We start from the raw sequence: 20821 nt of genomic DNA on the forward strand, positions 1-20821 counted from the left end.
CGCCTCTCCCTAGTTACCCCGGAGCTGGCAAGGCCGTTACGCGGTGGACTTGCCTCTCAGCATCAGAGGCCCAGGTTCATTAGACATAGGAGCAAGATTAGGCCATTCAGCCCATCAATGCTCTGCCATTCAATCATGGCTTATTTACTTTCCCTCACCATCCCATTCTCCTGCCTTTTTCCGATAACCTTTGGCACCCTGACTAATCAACCTCTGCTTTAAATATATCCACAGCCATCTGTGACAATGAGTTCCACCGATTCACCAGCCTCTGGCTAATGAAATTCCTCTTCATCACTGTTCTAAAGGGACACTTCTATTCTGAGGCTGTACCCTCTGGTCCGTGACTCTTCCACTGTTGGAAAGATGCCTTCCATGTCTGTTCGGTAGTGTCCTTGAGAGAGGGAATTGGGAATAGGAATGGTGAAGGGGGGGGGGGGGAAGTTCGAGAATTCGGTGTTCATGCCATCAGGTTGGAGGCTACCCAGATGGAATAGAAGGTGTTGCTCCTCCACCCTGAGTGTGGCCCCATTGTGACAGTAGTGGAGGCCATGGACTGACATGTTGGAAGGAGATTGGGAAGAGGAACTAAGTGGGTGACCAGTGAAACAAGCCTGGTTCCTCTCTCCCACCGACATGCACAGTCCTCCAACCCCAGGACGGGACAGGCAGTCTTCAGCTTCTAGCCCACAGTCACCTCAGGATCACAGGTGCTGGGCCTTTTACTTCCCCAATGGACTCACGGATCTTCACAGCCTCGACCTCCAGACTTGCAATGATCGATCTTCGCTATTGACCTCAGGGCTCGCCAGTCACCAAACCCTAGGCCTCGAGCCCTGGACTGGCCAACAGCAGGACACCAGACACCAAACCTTGTAGTCCAGTCTCGCTGACTAACGTAACCAGGGAGGTCACCAGCCCTCTCTCCTCCTGTCCACACGGAGCAACGGTCCCGGAACCTGCCGGCAACTTGCTGGCTCTTGTCTGCGCTGGTCTGCTAGCCCGGCACCTGTCTACATACACCCTGTGTCTGTGTCACTGGCTTTCAAACATGAGAACATAATCAATAGGAGCAGGAGTCGGCCATCCGGCTGGTCGAGCCTGCCCCACCGTTCAGTAAGATCACGGCTGATCTGACCATGGACTCATCTCCACCAATCTGATTCTTCCCCATCACCTGGCTGAGACTCTGGGCCTGGCCTCTAAACCATCCCTGTCCCTCATTCATTTAAAGCTCTTCTGAAGTGTTACTATGGCGATGAGGTACAGCAAAGCATTTACAAGATCATGGTGGAGAGGGAGCTTGTGAGTCATCGATGGGAGAACTTCAAATGAGGTGTGGGTGGCAGGGTAGAGTAGCGGTTAGCAAAACACTTGACGCCACCGGGGTCCCGTTCCCGCTGCTGTTGGTATGATCTCCCTGTGACCGTGTGGTTTCCCACTGGATGCTCCAGTTTCCAAACACGTACGGATTGAGTTTAGTAAGTCGTGCACATACAAGGTTGCCACCATAGTGACACATGTGGCCTGCTCCCAGCACGTCCTTTGATGCATTGGTTGTTGATGTCCAAGGATGTTTTGGCGCTGGTTTATTCGTTATGCACTGCGTCGTTCGACTTTATTGTTACGTGCCGTGTCATATGACAGGGGCAATCGTGGTCTTTCCATGATTGATCTTCGCAAATGTTTCTACAGAAGTGGTTTACTATTGCCTTCTTCTGGGCAGTGTCTTTACTAGATAGGTGACCCCACCGCCACCCCCACCTCCCCTCGCCATTATCAATACTCTTCAGAGATTGTCTGCCCAGCCTCAGCAGTTACGTAACCAGAACTTGTGATCTGCACCAGCTGCTCATACCCTCGCCCATGGCTTCACGTGCCCCTGATCAGGGAGGGGGGCTAAGCAGGTGCTACACTTTGCCCAAGGGCGATCTACAGTCTAGTGGAGGGAAGGAGCGCCTTACACCGCCTCTGGTAGAGAGGTATCTCCACCCCACCACCAACGTTTCAAAGTACATGTGACAAATAAAGCTAATCTCTGTCTCTAAAATCCCAAACATGCTCTATAATTCCCAAAGTATTAAAGTAAATTTATTATCAAAGTATATACATGCCACCATGTACAACCCTGAGATTCATTTTCTTGTGGGCATACTCAATAAATCTATAGAATAATAACATGCATAATAGAATCAATGAAAGGCCAGTCCAACTCGGGTGATCAACCAGTGTGCAAAAGACAACAAACTGTGCCAATACAAAAAGAAAGAGATAGTAATAATAAATAAATAAACAATAAATATCGAGCACACGGGATGAAGAGTCCTTGAATGTGAGTCCATAGGTTGTGCGAACATTTCATTGATGGGGCAAGTAAAGTTATCTCCTTTGGTTCAGGAGCCTGATGGTTGTGGGGTAATAACTGTTCCTGAACCTGGTGGTGTGGGACCTGAGGCTCATTGTGGTGAGTGAAGTTATCCACACTGGTTCAGGAGCCTGATGGTTGTGGGGTAATAACTGTTCCTGAACCTGGTGGTGTGGGACCTGAGGCTCATTGTGGTGAGTGAAGTTATCCACACTGGTTCAGGAGCCTGATGGTTGTGGGGTAATAACTGTTCCTGAACCTGGTGATGTGGGACCTGAGGCTCATTGTGGTGAGTGAAGTTATCCACACTGGTTCAGGAGCCTGATGGTCATGGGGTAATAACTGTTCCTGAACCTGGTGGTGTGGGACCTGAGGCTCATTGTGGTGAGTGAAGTTATCCACACTGATTCAGGAGCCTGACGGTTGTGGGGTAATAACTGTTCCTGAACCTGGTGATGTGGGACCTGAGGCTCATTGTGGTGAGTGAAGTTACCCACACTGGTTCAGGAGCCTGATGGTTGTGGGGTAATAACTGTTCCTGAACCTGGTGGTGTGGGACCTGAGGCTCATTGTGGTGAGTGAAGTTATCCACACTGGTTCAGGAGCCTGATGGTTGTGGGGTAATAACTGTTCCTGAACCTGGTGGTGTGGGACCTGAGGCTCATTGTGGTGAGTGAAGTTATCCACACTGGTTCAGGAGCCTGATGGTTGAGGGGTAGTAACTGTTCCTGAACCTGGTGGGGTGAGTCCTGAGGCTCGTGTACCTTCTACCTGATGCCACAGCAGGAAGAGAGCATGTCCTGGGTGGTGGGGATCTCTGATGATGGATGCTGCTTTCCTGCAACAGCGTTTCCTGTAGAGGTGGTCAATGTACATTAATATATACAATATACATTAATGATTTAGATGAAGGGATTAAAAATAACATTAGCAAATTTGCTGATGACACAAAGCTGGGTGGCAGTGTGAAATGTCAGGAAGATGTTATGAGAATGCAGGGTGAATTGGACAGGTTGGGTGAGTGGGCAAATGTATGGCAGATGCAGTTTAATGTGGATAAATGTGAGGTTATCCACTTTGGTGGCAAGAACAGGAAGGCAGATTACTATCTAAATGGAGTCAAGTTAGGAAAAGGGAAAGTACAACGAGATCTAGGTGTTCTTGTACATCAGTCAATGAAAGTAAGCATGCAGGTACAGCAGGCAGTGAAGAAAGCTAATGGCATGTTGGCCTTCATAACAAGGGAAGTTGAATATAGTAGCAAAAAGGTCCTTCTGCTGTTGTACAGGGCCCTGGTGAGACCACACCTGTAGTATTGTGTGCAGTTTTGGTCTCGAAATTTGAGGAAGGACATTCTTGCTATTGAGGGAGTGCAGCGTAGGTTCACAAGGTTAATTCCCGGGATGGCGGGACTGTCATATGTTGAAAGATTGGAGCGACTGGGCTTGTATACACTGGAATTTAGAAGGATGAGAGGGGATCTGATTGAAACATATAAGATTATTAAGGGATTGGACATGCTGGAGGCAGGAAGCATGTTCCTGCTGATGGCCTACTCCTGCACCTATTGTCTATTGTCTAATGGTGGAGAGTTTTACCCATGATGTACCGGGCCAATTCCACTAAGTTTAGGAGAAACCAAAGTTTGAAGTTATAGTCAGGCATAAACCTCCCTGAAATCTGCCTGTGAGACCAGTCCAGCGCACTGCGTTTATCGTGGGACTCACCACTTCCCACCTCCTCTGCTGTTTGGGTCACTGCGCTTTGACTAAGAAGTTCTATTACAAACTTTTCCCATCATGGGCCGCCTGTGAGTAAATGTGTTATTGTTTCCTCCCCACCCCCCACCCTGCACCCTGACTGGCTTCATACTTTCTGTTTCGGAGGATGCCCTGCGAACTGCGGTTCCATTCTGACAAACGAGGGAGGGTGGGGAGGGGGGAGGAGAGGAGAGGAGAGGGAAGAGAAAGGAATAGAGGGAGAGGGAGTGAGAAATGGAATGAAGGGAGAGAGAAAGGGAATGGAGGGAGAGGGAGAGAAAGGGAATGGAGGGAGAGAGAGAGAGGGAATGGAGGGAGAGAGAGAGGGAATGGAGGGAGAGGGAGAGGGAAATGGAATGGAGGGAGAGGGAGAGAGGGAATGGAAGGAGAGGGAGAGAGAAAGGGAATGGAGGGAGAGGAAGAAAGCAAGAGATTTGAGGGAGAAGGAAGGAGACGGGATTTGAAGGAGAGCGAGGGAGGAGAAAAAGACAGATAGGGAGAGGGTGGATTTTGAAGGAGAGGCAGAGAGGGAAATTGAAGGGGATGGGAGAGAGAGAGAGAAAGGGGGAGATTGGAGTGAAACAGGGTCAATGAGACAAAGGTTTTGGGGGAAGGAGAGGGATGAGTGGAGAGAGTGGGAGGGGGAATTGGAGGGAGTGAGAGAGGGAGTTTGGAGGTGGAACAGGAAAGGGAAAGAGGGATTGGAGGCAGAGGAGTGAGAGAAAGGGATTATAGAGGGAGAGAGGGATTGAAGGTAGGGAGAGAGAGAGAAAGGGATATTGGATAGTGAGGGGTGAGAAAGAGAGGAAGAACAGAAGGAGAGAGAGAGGTGGGGGAGAGTGAGGGATGGATTGGAGGGAAATGGACTGTCAGAAAAAAAACAAGTCACATCTGTAATCATGAAATACGAGTGAGATAAGGGGTTCTCTCTCCCCCTCCCCCTCTCGAGGACAAGTTTCTATGTTTCAGGCAACTTGCCTGAAAATTAGACTGAAACCAGTTTTAAATTGGGTCACTGAGTTGGGCTGTCTCTGCTCGTATTGGCTGAGGGAAAGGGCTTCTGTAAAACACAAACTGAGGTAACCACAGAAGCACTGCGGTTTACTTCTGAACTGTTATAACCAACAAGGCACTCGAACTCACAACGCGACCGAGACTCCAGTGGATTAGGAGCAGAAATCAAGCGACCCGGAAATTGTTCGCTGTGCAACAGCCGTCTGTCTCGGGACTCGCTGGTGCTCCCGATCTTCCATCGTCTCTTCCTTCTTGCTGACCCTTGGATTATCAGCTCTGGGCGGTGGGACAAGTTTGCCTGTGGCTGGTGCCCTGCCTCGCCTTGCTTCCAGGTGCCCCAGTCTCGTGTGGAGAGACACAGGAGGGACTTCGACACAACATGGCTTGGAAGGGGAGGCAACCACGTGATTAGAAGACTAACCTGACCAGGAAAATGCTGACGACGTCAAGCCCAAAACCCAAAAACTCCAAGGAACAGATGAGGTAACTCTTAAAATTTCGCACTCAAGCCTTGGAACTGTGTAAAATTTATGGCACAAGAAAAGGCCATTTTGCCCAGCGGAGTATTTCATACCCCTTCTCTGCCAATGTCTGACCTTGGCGTAGGCATGATTCCACAGTCCATACTTCCCCACACACCAGGGAAAGGAATCGGTGGAAAGATAGTCCCTACCCTCTCACATTTGCATGGGGCTTCCATGAGGTGAGGGCGAGATAGGGGTGGGAAGAGTGAACAGGGAAGAGTGGTGTTTGAGATTGAGTATGTTCTGGCCCCACCTCAGTGCGGTGTTGAGGGAGCCCTGCCCTGCCTTGCCATAGTCATAGAGCACAGAAACAGGCCTTTCTGCCCATCTAGTCCATGCTGAAACCATTTAAACTGCCTACTCCCATCTATCTGCCCTCCGTACCCCTACCATCCATGTGCCTATCCAAACTTCCCTTCAATGTTGAAATGGATACGAACACAACGCTGGAAGAACTCAGCAGGTCAGGCAGCATCCGTGAGAAAAGAGTAGCCTGACGAAGGGTCTCGGCACGAAACGTTGGCTACTCTTTTCTCACGGATGCTGCCTGGCCTGCTGAGTTCTTCCAGCGTTGTGTTCGTATTCTTTGATCCTCAGCATCTGCAGTTGTATTCTTGAATGTTGAAACGGAGTTTGCATGCACCACTTACACTGGCAGCTTGTTCCACGCTCTCGCCAGCCTCTGAGTGAAGAAGTTGCCCCTCATGTCCCCCTTAATCCTCTCACTTTTCACCATTAATGCATGACCTCTCATTGCAGTCCCACCCAACCTCAATGGAAAAAGCCTGCTTTCATTTACCCCGTACCCCTCATGATTTTGTACACCTCTGTCAAGTCGCCTCTCAGCCTTCTCCATTCTAAAGAATACAGTCCTAACCGATTCAGTCTTTCCGTGTAACTCAGGCCCGCCATACCCGGCAACATCATCGTAAATTAATAGACAGTCAACATTTTGAGCCGGGATCCTTCTTCAGGATTTGAAAGGAAGGGGGGAATGCGAGAATAAGAAGCTGGAGGGAGGGGAAGGAGGACAGCTGAAAGAAGACGGGTGAACCCAGAGGAGTGGGAAAGGTCAAGGGCTGGAGAAGAAGGAATCTGAAAGGAGAGGAGAGTGGACCGTAGGAGAAAGGGACGGAGGAGGGGACCCAGGAGGAGGTGATGGGCAGGAGAGAAGAGGTAAGAGGCTAGAGTGAAGAATGGAAGAAGAGGGAAATATTTTTACCAGAAAGAGAAATCGATATTCATGCTATCAGACTGAAGTTAAGGTGTTTCTCCTCCCTGATGATGGCCTCATCATGGCACAAGAGGAGGTCATGGACCGACACATAGAAACATAGAAAGCCTACAGCACAATACAGGCCCTTCATCCCACAATGCTGTGCCGAACATGTCTCTACCTGAGAAATTACCTAGGGTTACCCATAGCCCTCTATTTTCCTAGGCTCCATCTACCTATCTCTTAGAAGACCCTATCGTATCCGCCTCCACCACCATTGCCGGCAGCCCATTCCACACACTCACCACTCTCTGCGTAAAAAACTTCCAAGCACCTTAAAACTATGCCCCCTTGTGCTAGCCATTTCAGCCCTGGGTAAAAGCCTCTGACTATCCACACGATCAATGCCTCTCATCATCTTATACACCTCTATCAGGTCACCTCTCATCCTCCTTCGCTCCAAGGAGAAAAGGCCAAGTTCACTCAACCTATTCTCATAAGGCATGCTCCCCAATCCAGGCAACATCCTTGTAAATCTCCTCTGCACCCTTTCTATGGTTTCCACACCCTTCCTGTAGTGAGGTGACCAGAACTGAGCACAGTACTCCAAGTGGGGTTTGACCAGGGTCCTATATAGCTGAAACATTACCTCTCGGCTCTTAAACTCAATCCCATGATTGATGAAGGCCAATACACCGTATGCCTTCTTAACCACACAGTCAACCTGCACAGCTGCTTTGAGTGTCCTATGGACTCGGACCCCAAGATCCCTCTGATCCTCCACACTGCCAATAGTCTTACCATTAATGCTATATTTTGCCATCAAATGCCTTGCTGAAATCCATATACACTACATCTATGGCTCTACCTTCATCAATGTGTTTAGTCACACCCTCAAAAAATTCAATCAGGCTCATAAGGCACGACCTGCCTTTGACAAAGCCATGCTGACTATTCCTAATCATATTACACCTCTCCAAATGTTCATAAATCCTGCCTCTCAGGATCTTCTCCATCAACTTACCAACCACTGAAGTAAGACTCACTGGCCTATAATTTCCTGGGCTACCTCTACTCCCTTTCTTGAATAAGGGAACAACATCTGCAACCCTCCAATCCTCCGGAACCTCTCCCATCCCTATTGATGATGCAAAGTTCATTGCCAGAGGCTCAGCAATCACCTCCCTCACTTCCCACAGTAGCCTGGGGTACATCCTGTCTGGTCCTGGTGACTTATCCAACTTGATCCTTTCCAAAAGCTCCAGCACATCCTCTTCCTTAATATCTACATGCTCAAGCTTTTCATCCACTGCAAGTCATCCCTACAATCACCAAGATCCTCTTCCGTAGTGAATACTACTAAAGCAAAGTACTTCTGTCATCTCCTCTGGTTCCATACACACTTTCCCACTGTCACACTTGATAGGTCCTATTGTTTCACGTCTTATCCTCTCGCTCTTCACATACTTGTAGAATGCTTTGGGGTTTTCCTTAATCCTGCTCACCAAGGCCTTCTCATGGCCCCTTTTGGATCTCCTAATTTCAATCTTAAGCTCCTTCCTGCTCACCTTATAATCTTCTGGATCTCTTTCATTACCTGTCTTTTTTGAACCTCTCATAAGCTTTTTGACTAGATCTTCTTGACTAGATTTACAACAGTCTTTGTACACCATGGTTCCTGAACCCTATCATCCTTTCCCTGTCTCATTGGAACGTACCTATGCAGAACACCACACAAATTTCCCCTGAACGTTTGCCACATTTCTTCCGTACGTTTCCCTGAGAACATCTGTTCCCAATTTATGCTTCCAAGTTCCTGCCTGATAGCTTCATATTTCCCCTTACTCTAATTAAACGTTTCCCTAACTTATCTATATGTTCCTATCCCTCTCCAACACTATGATAAAGAAGAATGAATTGTGATCACTATCTCCAAAATGCTCTCCCACTGAGAGACCTGACACCTGACCAGGTTCGTTTCCCAATACCAGATCAAGTACAGCCTCTCCTCTTGTAGGCTTATCTACATACTGTGTCAAGAAACCTTCCTGGACACACCTAACAAACTCCACCCCATCTAATCCCCTCACTCTAGGGAGATGCCAATCAATATTTGGAAAATTAAAATCTCCCACCACGACAACCCTGTTTTTATTATACCTTTTCAGAATCTGTCTGCCTATCGACTCTTTGATGTCCCTGTTACTATTGGGTGGTCTATAAAAACACCCAGTAGAGTTATTGACCCCTTCCTGTTTCTAACTTCCACCCACAGAGACACATCAGGCTGGAAATAGGAATGGGAATTAAAATGCTTGGCCAACCAGTGTAAAAACTGAATGATCACATAACATCGAGGAAAGTAGTGAAATTCTCAGCAAACCCAGGGAACAGCAGGGGTTCCCAACCTGTTTTATGCTAAGGACTTAAATCATTAAGCAAGGGGTCTGTGGACCCTAGGTTAGGAACCCCTGCTCTACACTAATACATACCCCTTGACCAAGAAGGTGATGACAATCACCTTGTGTTGGTGGCAGCTTTCTATGTAAATTGCTTCCCATGCTTTTCTGTAGCACACACACTGAAATAAAGTAATGTCCTGAGGCTGTTGTACAAATGCAAGACTCTCTGTAATGTCCTGGAGCTCTCGTACAAATGAAAGCCTCTCTGTAATGTCCTGGGACTCTCGTACAAATGCATGTCTCTCTGTAATGTCCTGGGGCTGTTGTACAAATGCATGTTTCTCTGTAATGTCCTGGGGTTCTCGTACAAATGCAAGCCTCTCTGTAATGTCCTGGACTCTCGTACAAATGCAAGCCTCTCTGTAATGTCCTGGGACTCTGGTACAAATGCATGTCTCTCTGTAATGTCCTGGGACTCTCGTACAAATGCAAGCCTCTCTGTAATGTCCTGGGACTCTCGTACAAATGCAAGCCTCTCTGTAATGTCCTGGGACTCTCATACAAATGCAAGCCTCTCTGTAATGTCCTGGGCTCTCGTACAAATGCAAGCCTCTCTGTAATGTCCTGGGCTCTTGTACAAATGTATGTCTCTCTCTAATGTCCTGGGACTCTTGTACAAATGCAAGTCTCTCTGTAATGTCCTGGGGCTGTTGTACAAATGCAAGTCTCTCTGTAATGTCCTGGGACTCTCGTACAAATGCAAGCCTCTCTGTAATGTCCTGGGACTCTCGTACAAATGCAAGTCTCTCTGTAATGTCCTGGGACTGTCGTACAAATGCAAGTCTCTCTGTAATGTCCTGAGGCTGTTGTACAAATGCAAGTCTCTCTGTAATGTCCTGGGACTCTCGTACAAATGCAAGCCTCTCTGTAATGTCCTGGGGCTCTCGTACAAATGCAAGTCTCTCTGTAATGTCCTGGGACTCTCGTACAAATGCAAGCCTCTCTGTAATGTCCTGGGACTCTCGTACAAATGCAAGTCTCTCTGTAACGTCCTGGGACTCTCGTACAAATGCAAGTCTCTCTGTAATGTCCTGGGACTGTTGTACAAATGCAAGTCTCTCTGTAATGTCCTGAGGCTGTTGTACAAATGCAAGTCTCTCTGTAATGTCCTGGACTCTCGTACAAATGCAAGTCTCTCTGTAATGTCCTGGGGCTGTTGTACAAATGCAAGTCTCTCTGTAATGTCCTGGACTCTCGTACAAATGCAAGTCTCTCTGTAATGTCCTGGGGCTGTTGTACAAATGCAAGTCTCTCTGTAATGTCCTGGGGTTCTTGTACAATAGCAAGCCTCTCTGTAATGTCCTGGGGCTGTTGTACAAGTACAAGCCTCTCTGTAATGTCCTGGAACTCTTGTACAAATGCAAGCCTCTCTGTAATGTCCTGGGGCTGTTGTACAAATGCATGTCTCTCTGTAATGTCCTGGGACTCTCGTACAAATGCATGTCTCTCTGTAATGTCCTGGGACTCTTGTACAAATGCAAGCCTCTCTGTAATGTCCTGGGACTCTCGTACAAATGCATGTCTCTCTGTAATGTCCTGGGACTGTTGTACAAATGCAAGCCTCTCTGTAATGTCCTGGGGCTCTCGTACAAATGCATGTCTCTCTGTAATGTCCTGGGACTCTCGTACAAATGCAAGCCTCTCTGTAATGTCCTGGGGCTGTTGTACAAATGCATGTCTCTCTGTAATGTCCTGGGACTCTCGTACAAATGCAAGCCTCTCTGTAATGTCCTGGGGCTGTTGTACAAATGCATGTCTCTCTGTAACGTCCTGGGGCCCTCGTACAAATGCAAGTCTCTCTGTAATGTCCTGGGACTCTCGTACAAATGCAAGCCTCTCTGTAATGTCCTGGGGCTGTTGTACAAATGCATGTCTCTCTGTAACGTCCTGGGGCCCTCGTACAAATGCAAGTCTCTCTGTAATGTCCTGGGACTCTCGTACAAATGCATGTCTCTCTGTAATGTCCTGGGACTCTCGTACAAATGCAAGCCTCTCTGTAATGTCCTGGGACTCTCGTACAAATGCAAGTCTCTCTGTAATGTCCTGGGCTCTCGTACAAATGCAAGCCTCTCTGTAATGTCCTGGGACTGTTGTACAAATGCAAGCCTCTCTGTAATGTCCTGGGGCTCTTGTACAAATGCAAGCCTCTCTGTAATGTCCTGGGGCTGTCGACAAATGCAAGTCTCTCTGTAATGTCCTGGGACTCTCGTACAAATGCAAGCCTCTCTGTAATGTCCTGGGACTCTCGTACAAATGCAAGCCTCTCTGTAATGTCCTGGGGCTGTCGACAAATGCAAGTCTCTCTGTAATGTCCTGGGGCTGTTGACAAATGCAAGGCTTTCTTGTTAGGCAGCAGTGGTATAGCATTGTGAAAATAGCAGTTTAAGGTTAATGGGAATGTTTAGAATATCTTCGTGCAAGTTTATCTAAATTTATGATAACAGGAAATGATTGCAGGCTGCATGTAGCGGAGCATAGTTCGCTGCTCAGAATTCATCATTTCTGTCTTCTGTTACTGCTTCACGCCCTCTACCCCACTGTCACGCAGCTCACTGAACCCACAAGCGATAAGCAAATCGCTCAAACCAAGGACGTATTTAACACTATTTGTATGCCAAATTTAGATTTCAAATCTCTTAATCCGGAGTTTGCTTTGGTTGCTCTCTGATAAATAAGCCAAGTCAAATGCACGAGTCCATGCGTGTGCAGCTGCAATGTAGAGTTACTTGCAGCAGGATCGCAGGCACACGGCCCCACAAGAGAAACACAAACTAAATCAACTTTTACAGGAAAGAACACAATTAGAACAAGTATTACAAACAAAAGATTCTGCAGATACTGGGCATCTTCAACAGTACAGGAACTTAGCAAGTCAGGTAACATCTGTGCAGGGGAATAAGCAGTTCACGTTTTAGGCCAAGACTAGGTTTTCAACAGCCTTTGTACACCATAATTCCTCTACCTTTCCATCTTTTCCCTGTCTCACTGGAACATGCCAATGCAGAACGCAGTGCAAATATCCCCTGAACATTTGACACACTTCTGCCGTACATTTCCCTGAGAACATCTGTTCCCAATTTATGCTTCCAAGTTCCTGCCTGATAACTTCATATTTCCCCTTACGCCAATTAAATGCTTTCCTGACTTGTCTGTAGAATCTGCAAATTCTACAAATTGGAATTTATGGTTGTAAAACTAAAAACACTGGGCAGATGAATCTGCTGATCAAATGGCCAGGGTTACCCATCCAGTATGGACACTGCAACTGAAGAAGGCAACGGGAAACCACTTCAGTGTTCCTCCCTTGTACAATCATGAATTGAAGTCAACTACGGTCTCAGCACAAAGATGTGAACAGAGCCTTCACAGAAGGAGCCTCATCCGGTAGAGGATCTCATGCGCCACAGGTGAACCTCGACCGTTATCCAGCGACTGTCGGCAGATTAAAAGCAAAGAAGATCAGACTAGCAACCTGGAATGTAAGAACCCTTAACCAACCTGGTAAACTAGACAACATCAAACAGGAAATGGAAAGATTAAAAATCAGCATCTTGGGAATGTGCGAGATGAGATGGAAAGGAGCTGGTAAAACAAGCTCAGAGGGATATACCATCATTTACTCAGGAGGAGAAATACATGAAAATGGTGTTGGAATTATGTTAGATGAAGAACATGCAAAATCAATAAAACGCTATTGGATATATCAGATCAATATCAGATCGAATGTTACTTGTGAAACTACGTGCAAAACCTTTTGACATTAACATCGTTCAAGGTTATACCCCAACAGCAGACAGCAGAGAAGAAAGCATCGAACAATTTTATTAACAACTAGAAGCAGCATTAAGACAATGCAAAAGCTCAGAAAACACCATTATTCAAGGTGACTTCAACACAAAAGTAGGCAAGACCAGAGACAAGGACAATATTGGGCATTACGGCATAGGTGAGAGAAATGAGAGGTGAACGACTAGCTACATGGGTCACAGAAAAAGATTATATAATTGGTAATATCGTCTTCAAGCAACACCCGAGAAAACTATGGACATGGAAGAGCCCAGGGGATAACACCAGAAACCAGATTGATTACGTGCTTATAAGGAGAAATGCTCTGAAATCATGCAAAACATATCCGGGTGCAGAATGCTACAGTGATCACGTACCAATAATCAGCGTGATGTACCTGAGACTCAGAAAGTTTAAAAGACCAAGAGTAGAGTCAAAGCTGAATTTGGGACTTTTGAAAAAAAAAAGTGACATCAAAACTGAATTCCAAATAACAGTGAAGAACAAATTTGAGGCTCTACAAAACATCACTATCATAGAACAGCAATGGGAAAACCTCAGAGACAGCTGAACACAATCAGCACAAGAGGTGATTCCCAAACAACAGAAAAAAGCTAAAAAGAAATGGATGACAGAAGAAATTCTGAATCTTATGGAACAAAGAAGAAAATGTAATGAAAACGAAGAAGCCTACATATCCTTGCATGCACAGAGAACAACCGAGGGCAAGGAAATGAAAGAAAAGTGGCTTAAGGACAAATGTGAGTTAATAGAACAATTGCAGAAGACCAACAACAGCAAACGTATGCACAACGAGATCAAAGAGGTCACAAATCGGAAGAAAAGTGGGGCAATAACAGGATGTATAAAAGCAAAAGACGGATCTACAATTATGGAGAAAGGAAAAATAATGCAAAGATGGTCAGAATACGACGACAAAGACCAGGAAGACAACTTTGATATTGGCAACGACGATGAGGGCCCGGCAATACTGAAAGAAGAAGTGGAACATGCTACGAAGAAAATGCGAAAGGGGGAATCATCAGGACCGGATAACATTCCGGTTGAACTGTATGAAGCATTAGAAGATTTTGGCATAGAGAAATTAACAATTTTATTGAATAGAATATACAACAGTGGCAAAGTATCAGAAGATCTTTTAAAGGCAGTATTCATTGCACTGCCAAAGAAACCAGGTGCAACAGAGTGTGGACAACACAGAACAATGAGTCTAATGAGCCACCTCACAAAAGTTCTACTTAGAATCATCATGCTCAGAATAAGAAACAAAATTAAACCAGAGATCAGTGAAGAACAGTGCGGCTTTATCGAAGGCAAGGGGACATCAAACGTCACTTATATTCTCAGGAATATTATCGAAAGGTCAATAGAAGTACAAGACCTATATTTCTGTTTCATTGACCACACAAAAGCCTTTGACACAGTGAAACACCAAGTCATCATGAAAATGCTTGAAGATATTAACATCAACGGAAAAGATCTAAGAATAATCAGCAATCTCTACTGGCAACAAAGTGCAGCCATACGGATAGACAATGAGATTGGTGAATATCAGGCAATAAAGCAAGGAGTCAGACAGGGTTGTGTTCTATCACCAGACCTGTTCACCCTGTACAGTGAAAGCATCATGAGAACCATACAAGACCGACCTGGAATAAGTGTAGAAGGATACAATATCAACAACCTCTGCTATGCGGATGATACAGTACTGATAGCAAATAGTGAAGTAAATTTACAGAAACTAGTATCTACCATCAACACAGAGAGCGAAAGACTTGGCCTAACCTTAAGCAAAAAGAAAACTGAAGTAATGGGAATATCAAAGAAACCTGATATCCCAAACTGTAGGATCGTATTGGGAAATGAAATCCTGAAACAACTTCAAGTACCTTGGATCATGGGTAACAACTGATGGCAAATGTGAAACAAACATAAAAGCAAGAATAGCAATGGCAAGAACAGCATTTACAGAAATGAGAAACGGCCTGACGATCAAGAAAATAGCAAGTGACATCCGCCTTAGAACTCTGAGCTGCTACATTCTTCCTATATTGATGTATGGCTGCGAGTCATGGACCATCACAAATGCAATGGAAAAACAATCAATGCAGCAGAGATGTGGTTCCCCAGAAGAATGCTATGCATATCATATATGGACAGGATCACCAACGAAGAGGTTCTACAGAGAACGAAAACAAAACATACATTACTTAAAAAAAAAATGAGAAAACAGCAATCAAAATTCTTTGGACACAGCATGCAAAGAGAGACATTGGAACATTTAGTTACAACTGGAAAGCCGGAAGGAAAAAGAAGCAGAGGCCGACAGAGAGTGAGAATGAGAGATGGATTAACGTCATGGTTAGAAACGGGAGGCAACAACTACAATTCGGAAGGTCAGGGACCGTGATGGATGGAGAGACATGATCGCTCGTGCCGAACGGCAAGGCACCTGAACTGAACTTGTCTGATCCTGTCCCTCTCCAATGTTATGGTAAAGGAGATGGAATTGTGATCACTATCTCCAAAATGCTCTCCCACTGAGAGACCTGACACCTGACCAGGTTCATTTCCCAATACCAGATCAAGTACAGCCTCTCCTCTTGTAGGGTTATCTACATATTGTGTCAAGTAGCCTTCCCGAATACACCTACAAACTCCTCCCCATCTAAACCCCTTGCTCTAAGGAGATACTAATCAATATTTGGGAAATTAAAATCTCCCACCACAACAACCCTGTTATTATTACACCTTTCCAGAATCTGTCTCCCCATCAGCTCCTCAATGTCCCTATTACTATTGGGTGGTCTATAAAATCACTCAGTAGAGTTATTGACCCCTTCCTGTTTCTAACTTCCACCCACAGAGACTCCGTAGACAATCCCTCCATTACTTCCTCCTTTTCTGCAGCCGTGAGACTATCTCTGATCAACAGTGCCACGCCCCATCTCTTTTGCCTCCCTCCCTGTCCTTTCTGAAGGCTTTCTAAAGCCTACCATTCTAAGTACGGTAATCATCTGCAAACTTAGCAACAAAGCCATCAATTCCATCATTGATGCATAACATAGAAAGATTCGAAATACCACTCATCACTGGTAGTCAATCAGAAAAGGCTCCCTTTATTCCCACTCTTTGCCTTCTGCCAGTCAGCCACTGCTTTATCCATGCTAGAATCTTCACTATAATACCATGGGCTCCTAGTTTGTTAAGCAGCCTTATGTGTAGCACCTGGTCAAAGGCCTTCTGAAAATCCAAGTATACAATGTCAGGCAAGATCTTCCCTTGAGGAAACTATGCTGACTATAGCCGATTTTATCGTGTGCTTCCAAGGACCCAGATATTAATCGACTCCAACATCTTCCCAGCCACTGAGATCAGACTAACTGGCCTATTGTTTCCTTTCTTCTGACTCTCTGTCTTCTTGAAGAGTTGAGCGATATTTGCAAATTTCCAGCCTTCCAGAACCATTCCAGAATCTAGTGATTCTTGAAGGATCATTACTAATGCCTCCACGATCTCTTCAGCCCCCTCTTTCAGAACCCTGGGGAGCACCCCATTTGGTCCAGGAGACTTAACTACTTTCAGACATTTTCAGTTTCCCAAGAACCTTCTCTCTAATTATGGCAACTTCACACACTTCACAACCACTGACATCTGGAATTTCCACCATACTGCTAGTGCTTTCCACAGTGAACACTGATGCAAAATACTTATTCAGTTCATCTGCCATTTCCCTGTCTCCCATTACTACCTCTCCAGCACTGTTTTCCAGCCGTTGATATCCACTCTTGCCTCTCTTTTACACTTTATGTGTCTGTAGAAATTTTTGGTATCCTCTTTAATATTATTGGCTAGCTTACTTTCATACTCCATCTTTACCTTCTTATTGACTTTTTTAGTTGCCTTCTGTTGCTTTTGAAAAGCTTCCCAATCCTCTAACTTCCTGTTAATATTTTTTCTATGATATGCCCTCACTTTGGCTTTTATGTTAGCTTTGACTTCTCTTGTCAGCCACCATTGTGTCATCTTTCCTTTAGAATACTTCTTCCATCTTTGGGATGTATATATCCTGTGCCTTCCGAATTGCTTCCAGAAATTCCAGCCATTGCTGTTCTGCTGTCATCCCTGCCTGTGCTTTTTTTTCAAATTATTTCTGGCCAGCTCCATTCTCATGCCTCTGTAATTCCACTTACTCCAATTTAATACCGATACATATGACTTTAGCTTCCCCTTATCAAATTTCAGGGTAAATTTGACCATATTATGATTACTTTCCCCTCAGAGTTCTTTTACCTGAAGCTCTCTAATCAATTCTGGTTCATTACATAACACTCAATCCATATTAGCTGATCTCCCAGTGGGCTCAACCATGACCTGCCCTAAAAACCCATCCCATAGGCACTCCAGAAACTCCCCCTCCTGGAATCCTGCACCAACCTGATTTTCCCAATCTACCTGCATATTGAAATCCCCATAACTATTGTAACGTTGCCCTTTCAGCCTGCATTTTCTATCTCCCGTTGTAATTTGTAGGCCACATCCTTACTACTGTTTGGGGGTCTGTATACAACTCCCATCAGGGTCTTTTTACCCTCTCAGTTCCTTAGCTCTCTCCTCCTGACCCTATGTCACCTCTTTCTAATGATGTGATTTCATTTTTTACCAACAGAGCAATGCCGCCTCCCCCCCCCCCCCCCGCGCCCCCCACCTTCCTGCCTATCCTTACAACACAATGTGTATCCCCGGACATTAAGCTCGCAGCTATAATCTTCCAGCCACGATTCAGTGATGCCCACAACATCATCCCTGCCAGACTGCAACTGAGCTGCAAGTTCATCTACCTCATTCCGTATACCGCGCACATTCAGATGCATCACCTTCAGCCCTGTATCCGCCCTTTTCAATTCTGTCCACCTTTTACGTTGCAATTCATCCAGGTGACTGCAATTTTGCCCTATCAACAGCCTCTCCACACTGCATATTGCCCCCGTTTGTGAACCAGCTGCCTCACCTTAGCACCACCACCCGCCTTTCCGATGATACCTCTTGCATTGAAATATAAACAGCTCAGGGCACTAGTCACACCACGCTCAACCTTCTGTTTCCTAACTTTGAGGTTTTACCAACATCTGCCTCCACAGCCTCTCCGCTGACTGTTCCCATCCCCCTGCAACTCTAGTTTAAACTCCACCTTCAGCATTAACAAACCTTCCTGCTAGGGTATTAGTCCCCCTCCAGTTCAGGTGCAAACTGTCCTGTCTGTGCAGGTCCCACCTTCCCTGGGAGGGAGCCCAATGGTCCAAAAATCTTATGCCCTCCCTGCTACACCAACAGCTTAGCCACGTGTTAAACTGTACCATCTTCCTAGTTCGACCTCGCTAACACACGGCCCAGATAGCAATCCTGAGGTCACAATCCTGGAGGTCCTGCCCTTTAACTTAGCACCCAACTCCCTGAATGCCCTGTGCAGAACCTCGTCACTCATCTTACCCATGTCATTGGTGCTACATGGACCACAACCTCGGCCTGTTCACCCTCCCACTTAAGACTCAGCCTGAGATATCCTGGACCCTGGCACCCAAGAGGCGACGTACCAACCCAAGTTTGTCCAGCCTCTCGTGATAGCACAGGCCCTCTAAACCAGGCAGCATCCTGGTAAACCTCTTCTGCACCCTCCGCAGAGCCTCAACGTCCCTCCTACAGTGGGATGGCCAGATGTGGTCTGAGCAGAGTTGCACAGGTCAGTTCAAGAACTGAATGCTTGAAGGGAAGTAACTGCTCCTGAACCCAGTGGTGTGGGATTTCAGCCTTCTGTACCTCATGGCAGACGGGAACCAGGGATAAGGACTGAAATAGTCCTGGTGAAGGGTCTTGGCCAGAAACATCCTCTTTTAGACGCTGCCTGGCCTGCTGAGTTCCTCTTCAATATTGTGTGCGTTGCTTGAAATAGACTGTTCAGCCCATTCATCCTGATCAAACATTCATTTCAGCCATGACGCACCTCCTGTTTTGTTGCCCTGAACCACAATGAGGAGGTCATTAGTCCAGCCCATTGAAGGGGGAATGCATGCACGGGGGAGCTAGGATTTCTATAGCACCTTCTAAATCCGCTACAAATCATCCAAATGCTCCTTACATTCAATGAGGTACTGCTGTGAATTATCTATTTATTTGGAGCTGGAGGCAGGATTCCCAGCCTGGGGTCCATGGTCCCCTTGTGTAATGGTTTTGGTTCATGGCCTAAAAAAAGGTTGGGAGCTTTGGATTTACAGACGTAGCGCAGAGCAGACTCTTCTGGCCAACTGCGCACTGCCACCCAGCAACCCATCAGTTTAACCCTAGTCTAATCACAGATCAACTTACAAAGGCCAACTAACCTACCAACCGGTGTGTCTTTGGACTGTGGGGGGAAACTAGAGCACCCGGAGGAGACTTGTGCGCTCAGAGGAGGGACGTACAAACTTGCTTACAGTGGGCGACGGGAATTGAACTCTGAACTCTGACATACTGATCTGTAATAGCGTCAAGCTAACCGCGACGCTACTCTGGCAACCCAAGTGATGTAAGAAATGCAGCAAATAATTTGTGCTTTGCATGGAAGGGTGGAGATGTGTCTCTACCAAAGGAGGTGTGAGGTGCTCCTTCCCTCCGCTAGCCTGCGGGTCACCCTTGAGCAAGGTGTAGTACCTGCTTAGACCTTCCTCCTCCACAACCTCTCCCACCCCCCACCGATCAGGGTCACATGAAGCCACGGAAGCAGGTGGTGGATGGTCGTATGAGCAGCCGGTGCAGATCACACATCCTGGTTATGTGACCACTGACACCAGGCAGACAATCTCTGAAGAGTATTGATGATAACTGGGGTCACCCCTCTTGTAAGGACACTGCCCAGAAGAAGGCAACAGCAAACCACTTCGGTAGAAAACTTTGCCAAGAACAATCATGGTCATGGATAAGGCCACGATCGCCCACATCATACGTAACAACCTTAATGAACAAGAAAGCAATAAAGAATGCAGAATAAGGTGTTGCAGTTACAGAGAAAGTGCAGTCAGACAATAAGATGGAAGGTTATAACGAGATAAATTGTGAGGTCGAGAGGTCCATTCAGTAGTCTTATAACAGAGAGAAAGAAGCTGTCCTTGAGCCAGGTGGTACATGCACTTCTGCCTGATGGGAGGGTGAGAAGAGAGAATGCTCGATGCACTTCAGCAATAACAGCACGTTAGAGAGATTGAGAAAAGGGAGGGAGGTGTCAGAATGGACCGAGTATATTTGGGAGCAGGGTGGAAGTTGGAGGCAACGTCGATGAAGGTGATGAGCTCAGCGTGGGTGTGTGAGGCAGCACCAATGCAGTCGTCAGTGGAGAGTTGCAGAGTGACACCGGAACATGGTCTGGCCAAGTAGCCGACGAAAAGGCAGGCGCTACTGGGGCCAATGCAAGTGCCCGTGGCTACACCTTGGGTTTGAAGAAGAAATTGTTGAGGGTGAGGACCAGGGACTCTTCAGAGATTGTCTGCCTGGAATCAGTGTTCGTGTAACCAGGACTTGTGACACGCACCGGCTGCTCGTACGACCATCCACCACCTGCTCCCGTAGCTCCATGTGACCCTGATCGGTGGGTGGGGGGGTGGTTGTGGAGGAGGAGGGTCTAAGCAGGTGCTACACCTTGC

At 46.5% G+C, this 20821-nt stretch overlaps 1 protein-coding gene across 2 annotated transcripts in view; it reads left to right on the forward strand.

The window, feature by feature from the left end:
* Positions 1-5278: 5278 nt before the first annotated feature.
* The window catches only part of LOC140737383 (ras and Rab interactor 3-like), a 112139-nt gene continuing 96596 nt past the window's right edge, over positions 5279-20821 (forward strand). For both annotated transcript variants that reach the window (XM_073063856.1, XM_073063857.1), the window contains exon 1: positions 5279-5622. In XM_073063856.1, coding sequence (XP_072919957.1) covers positions 5573-5622 — 50 coding nt within the window. In that variant the 5' untranslated portion in view covers positions 5279-5572. The remainder of the gene's footprint in view (positions 5623-20821) is intronic.

Source organism: Hemitrygon akajei, chromosome 12 (assembly GCF_048418815.1).
Source record: "Hemitrygon akajei chromosome 12, sHemAka1.3, whole genome shotgun sequence".
Taxonomy (NCBI): domain Eukaryota; kingdom Metazoa; phylum Chordata; class Chondrichthyes; order Myliobatiformes; family Dasyatidae; genus Hemitrygon; species Hemitrygon akajei.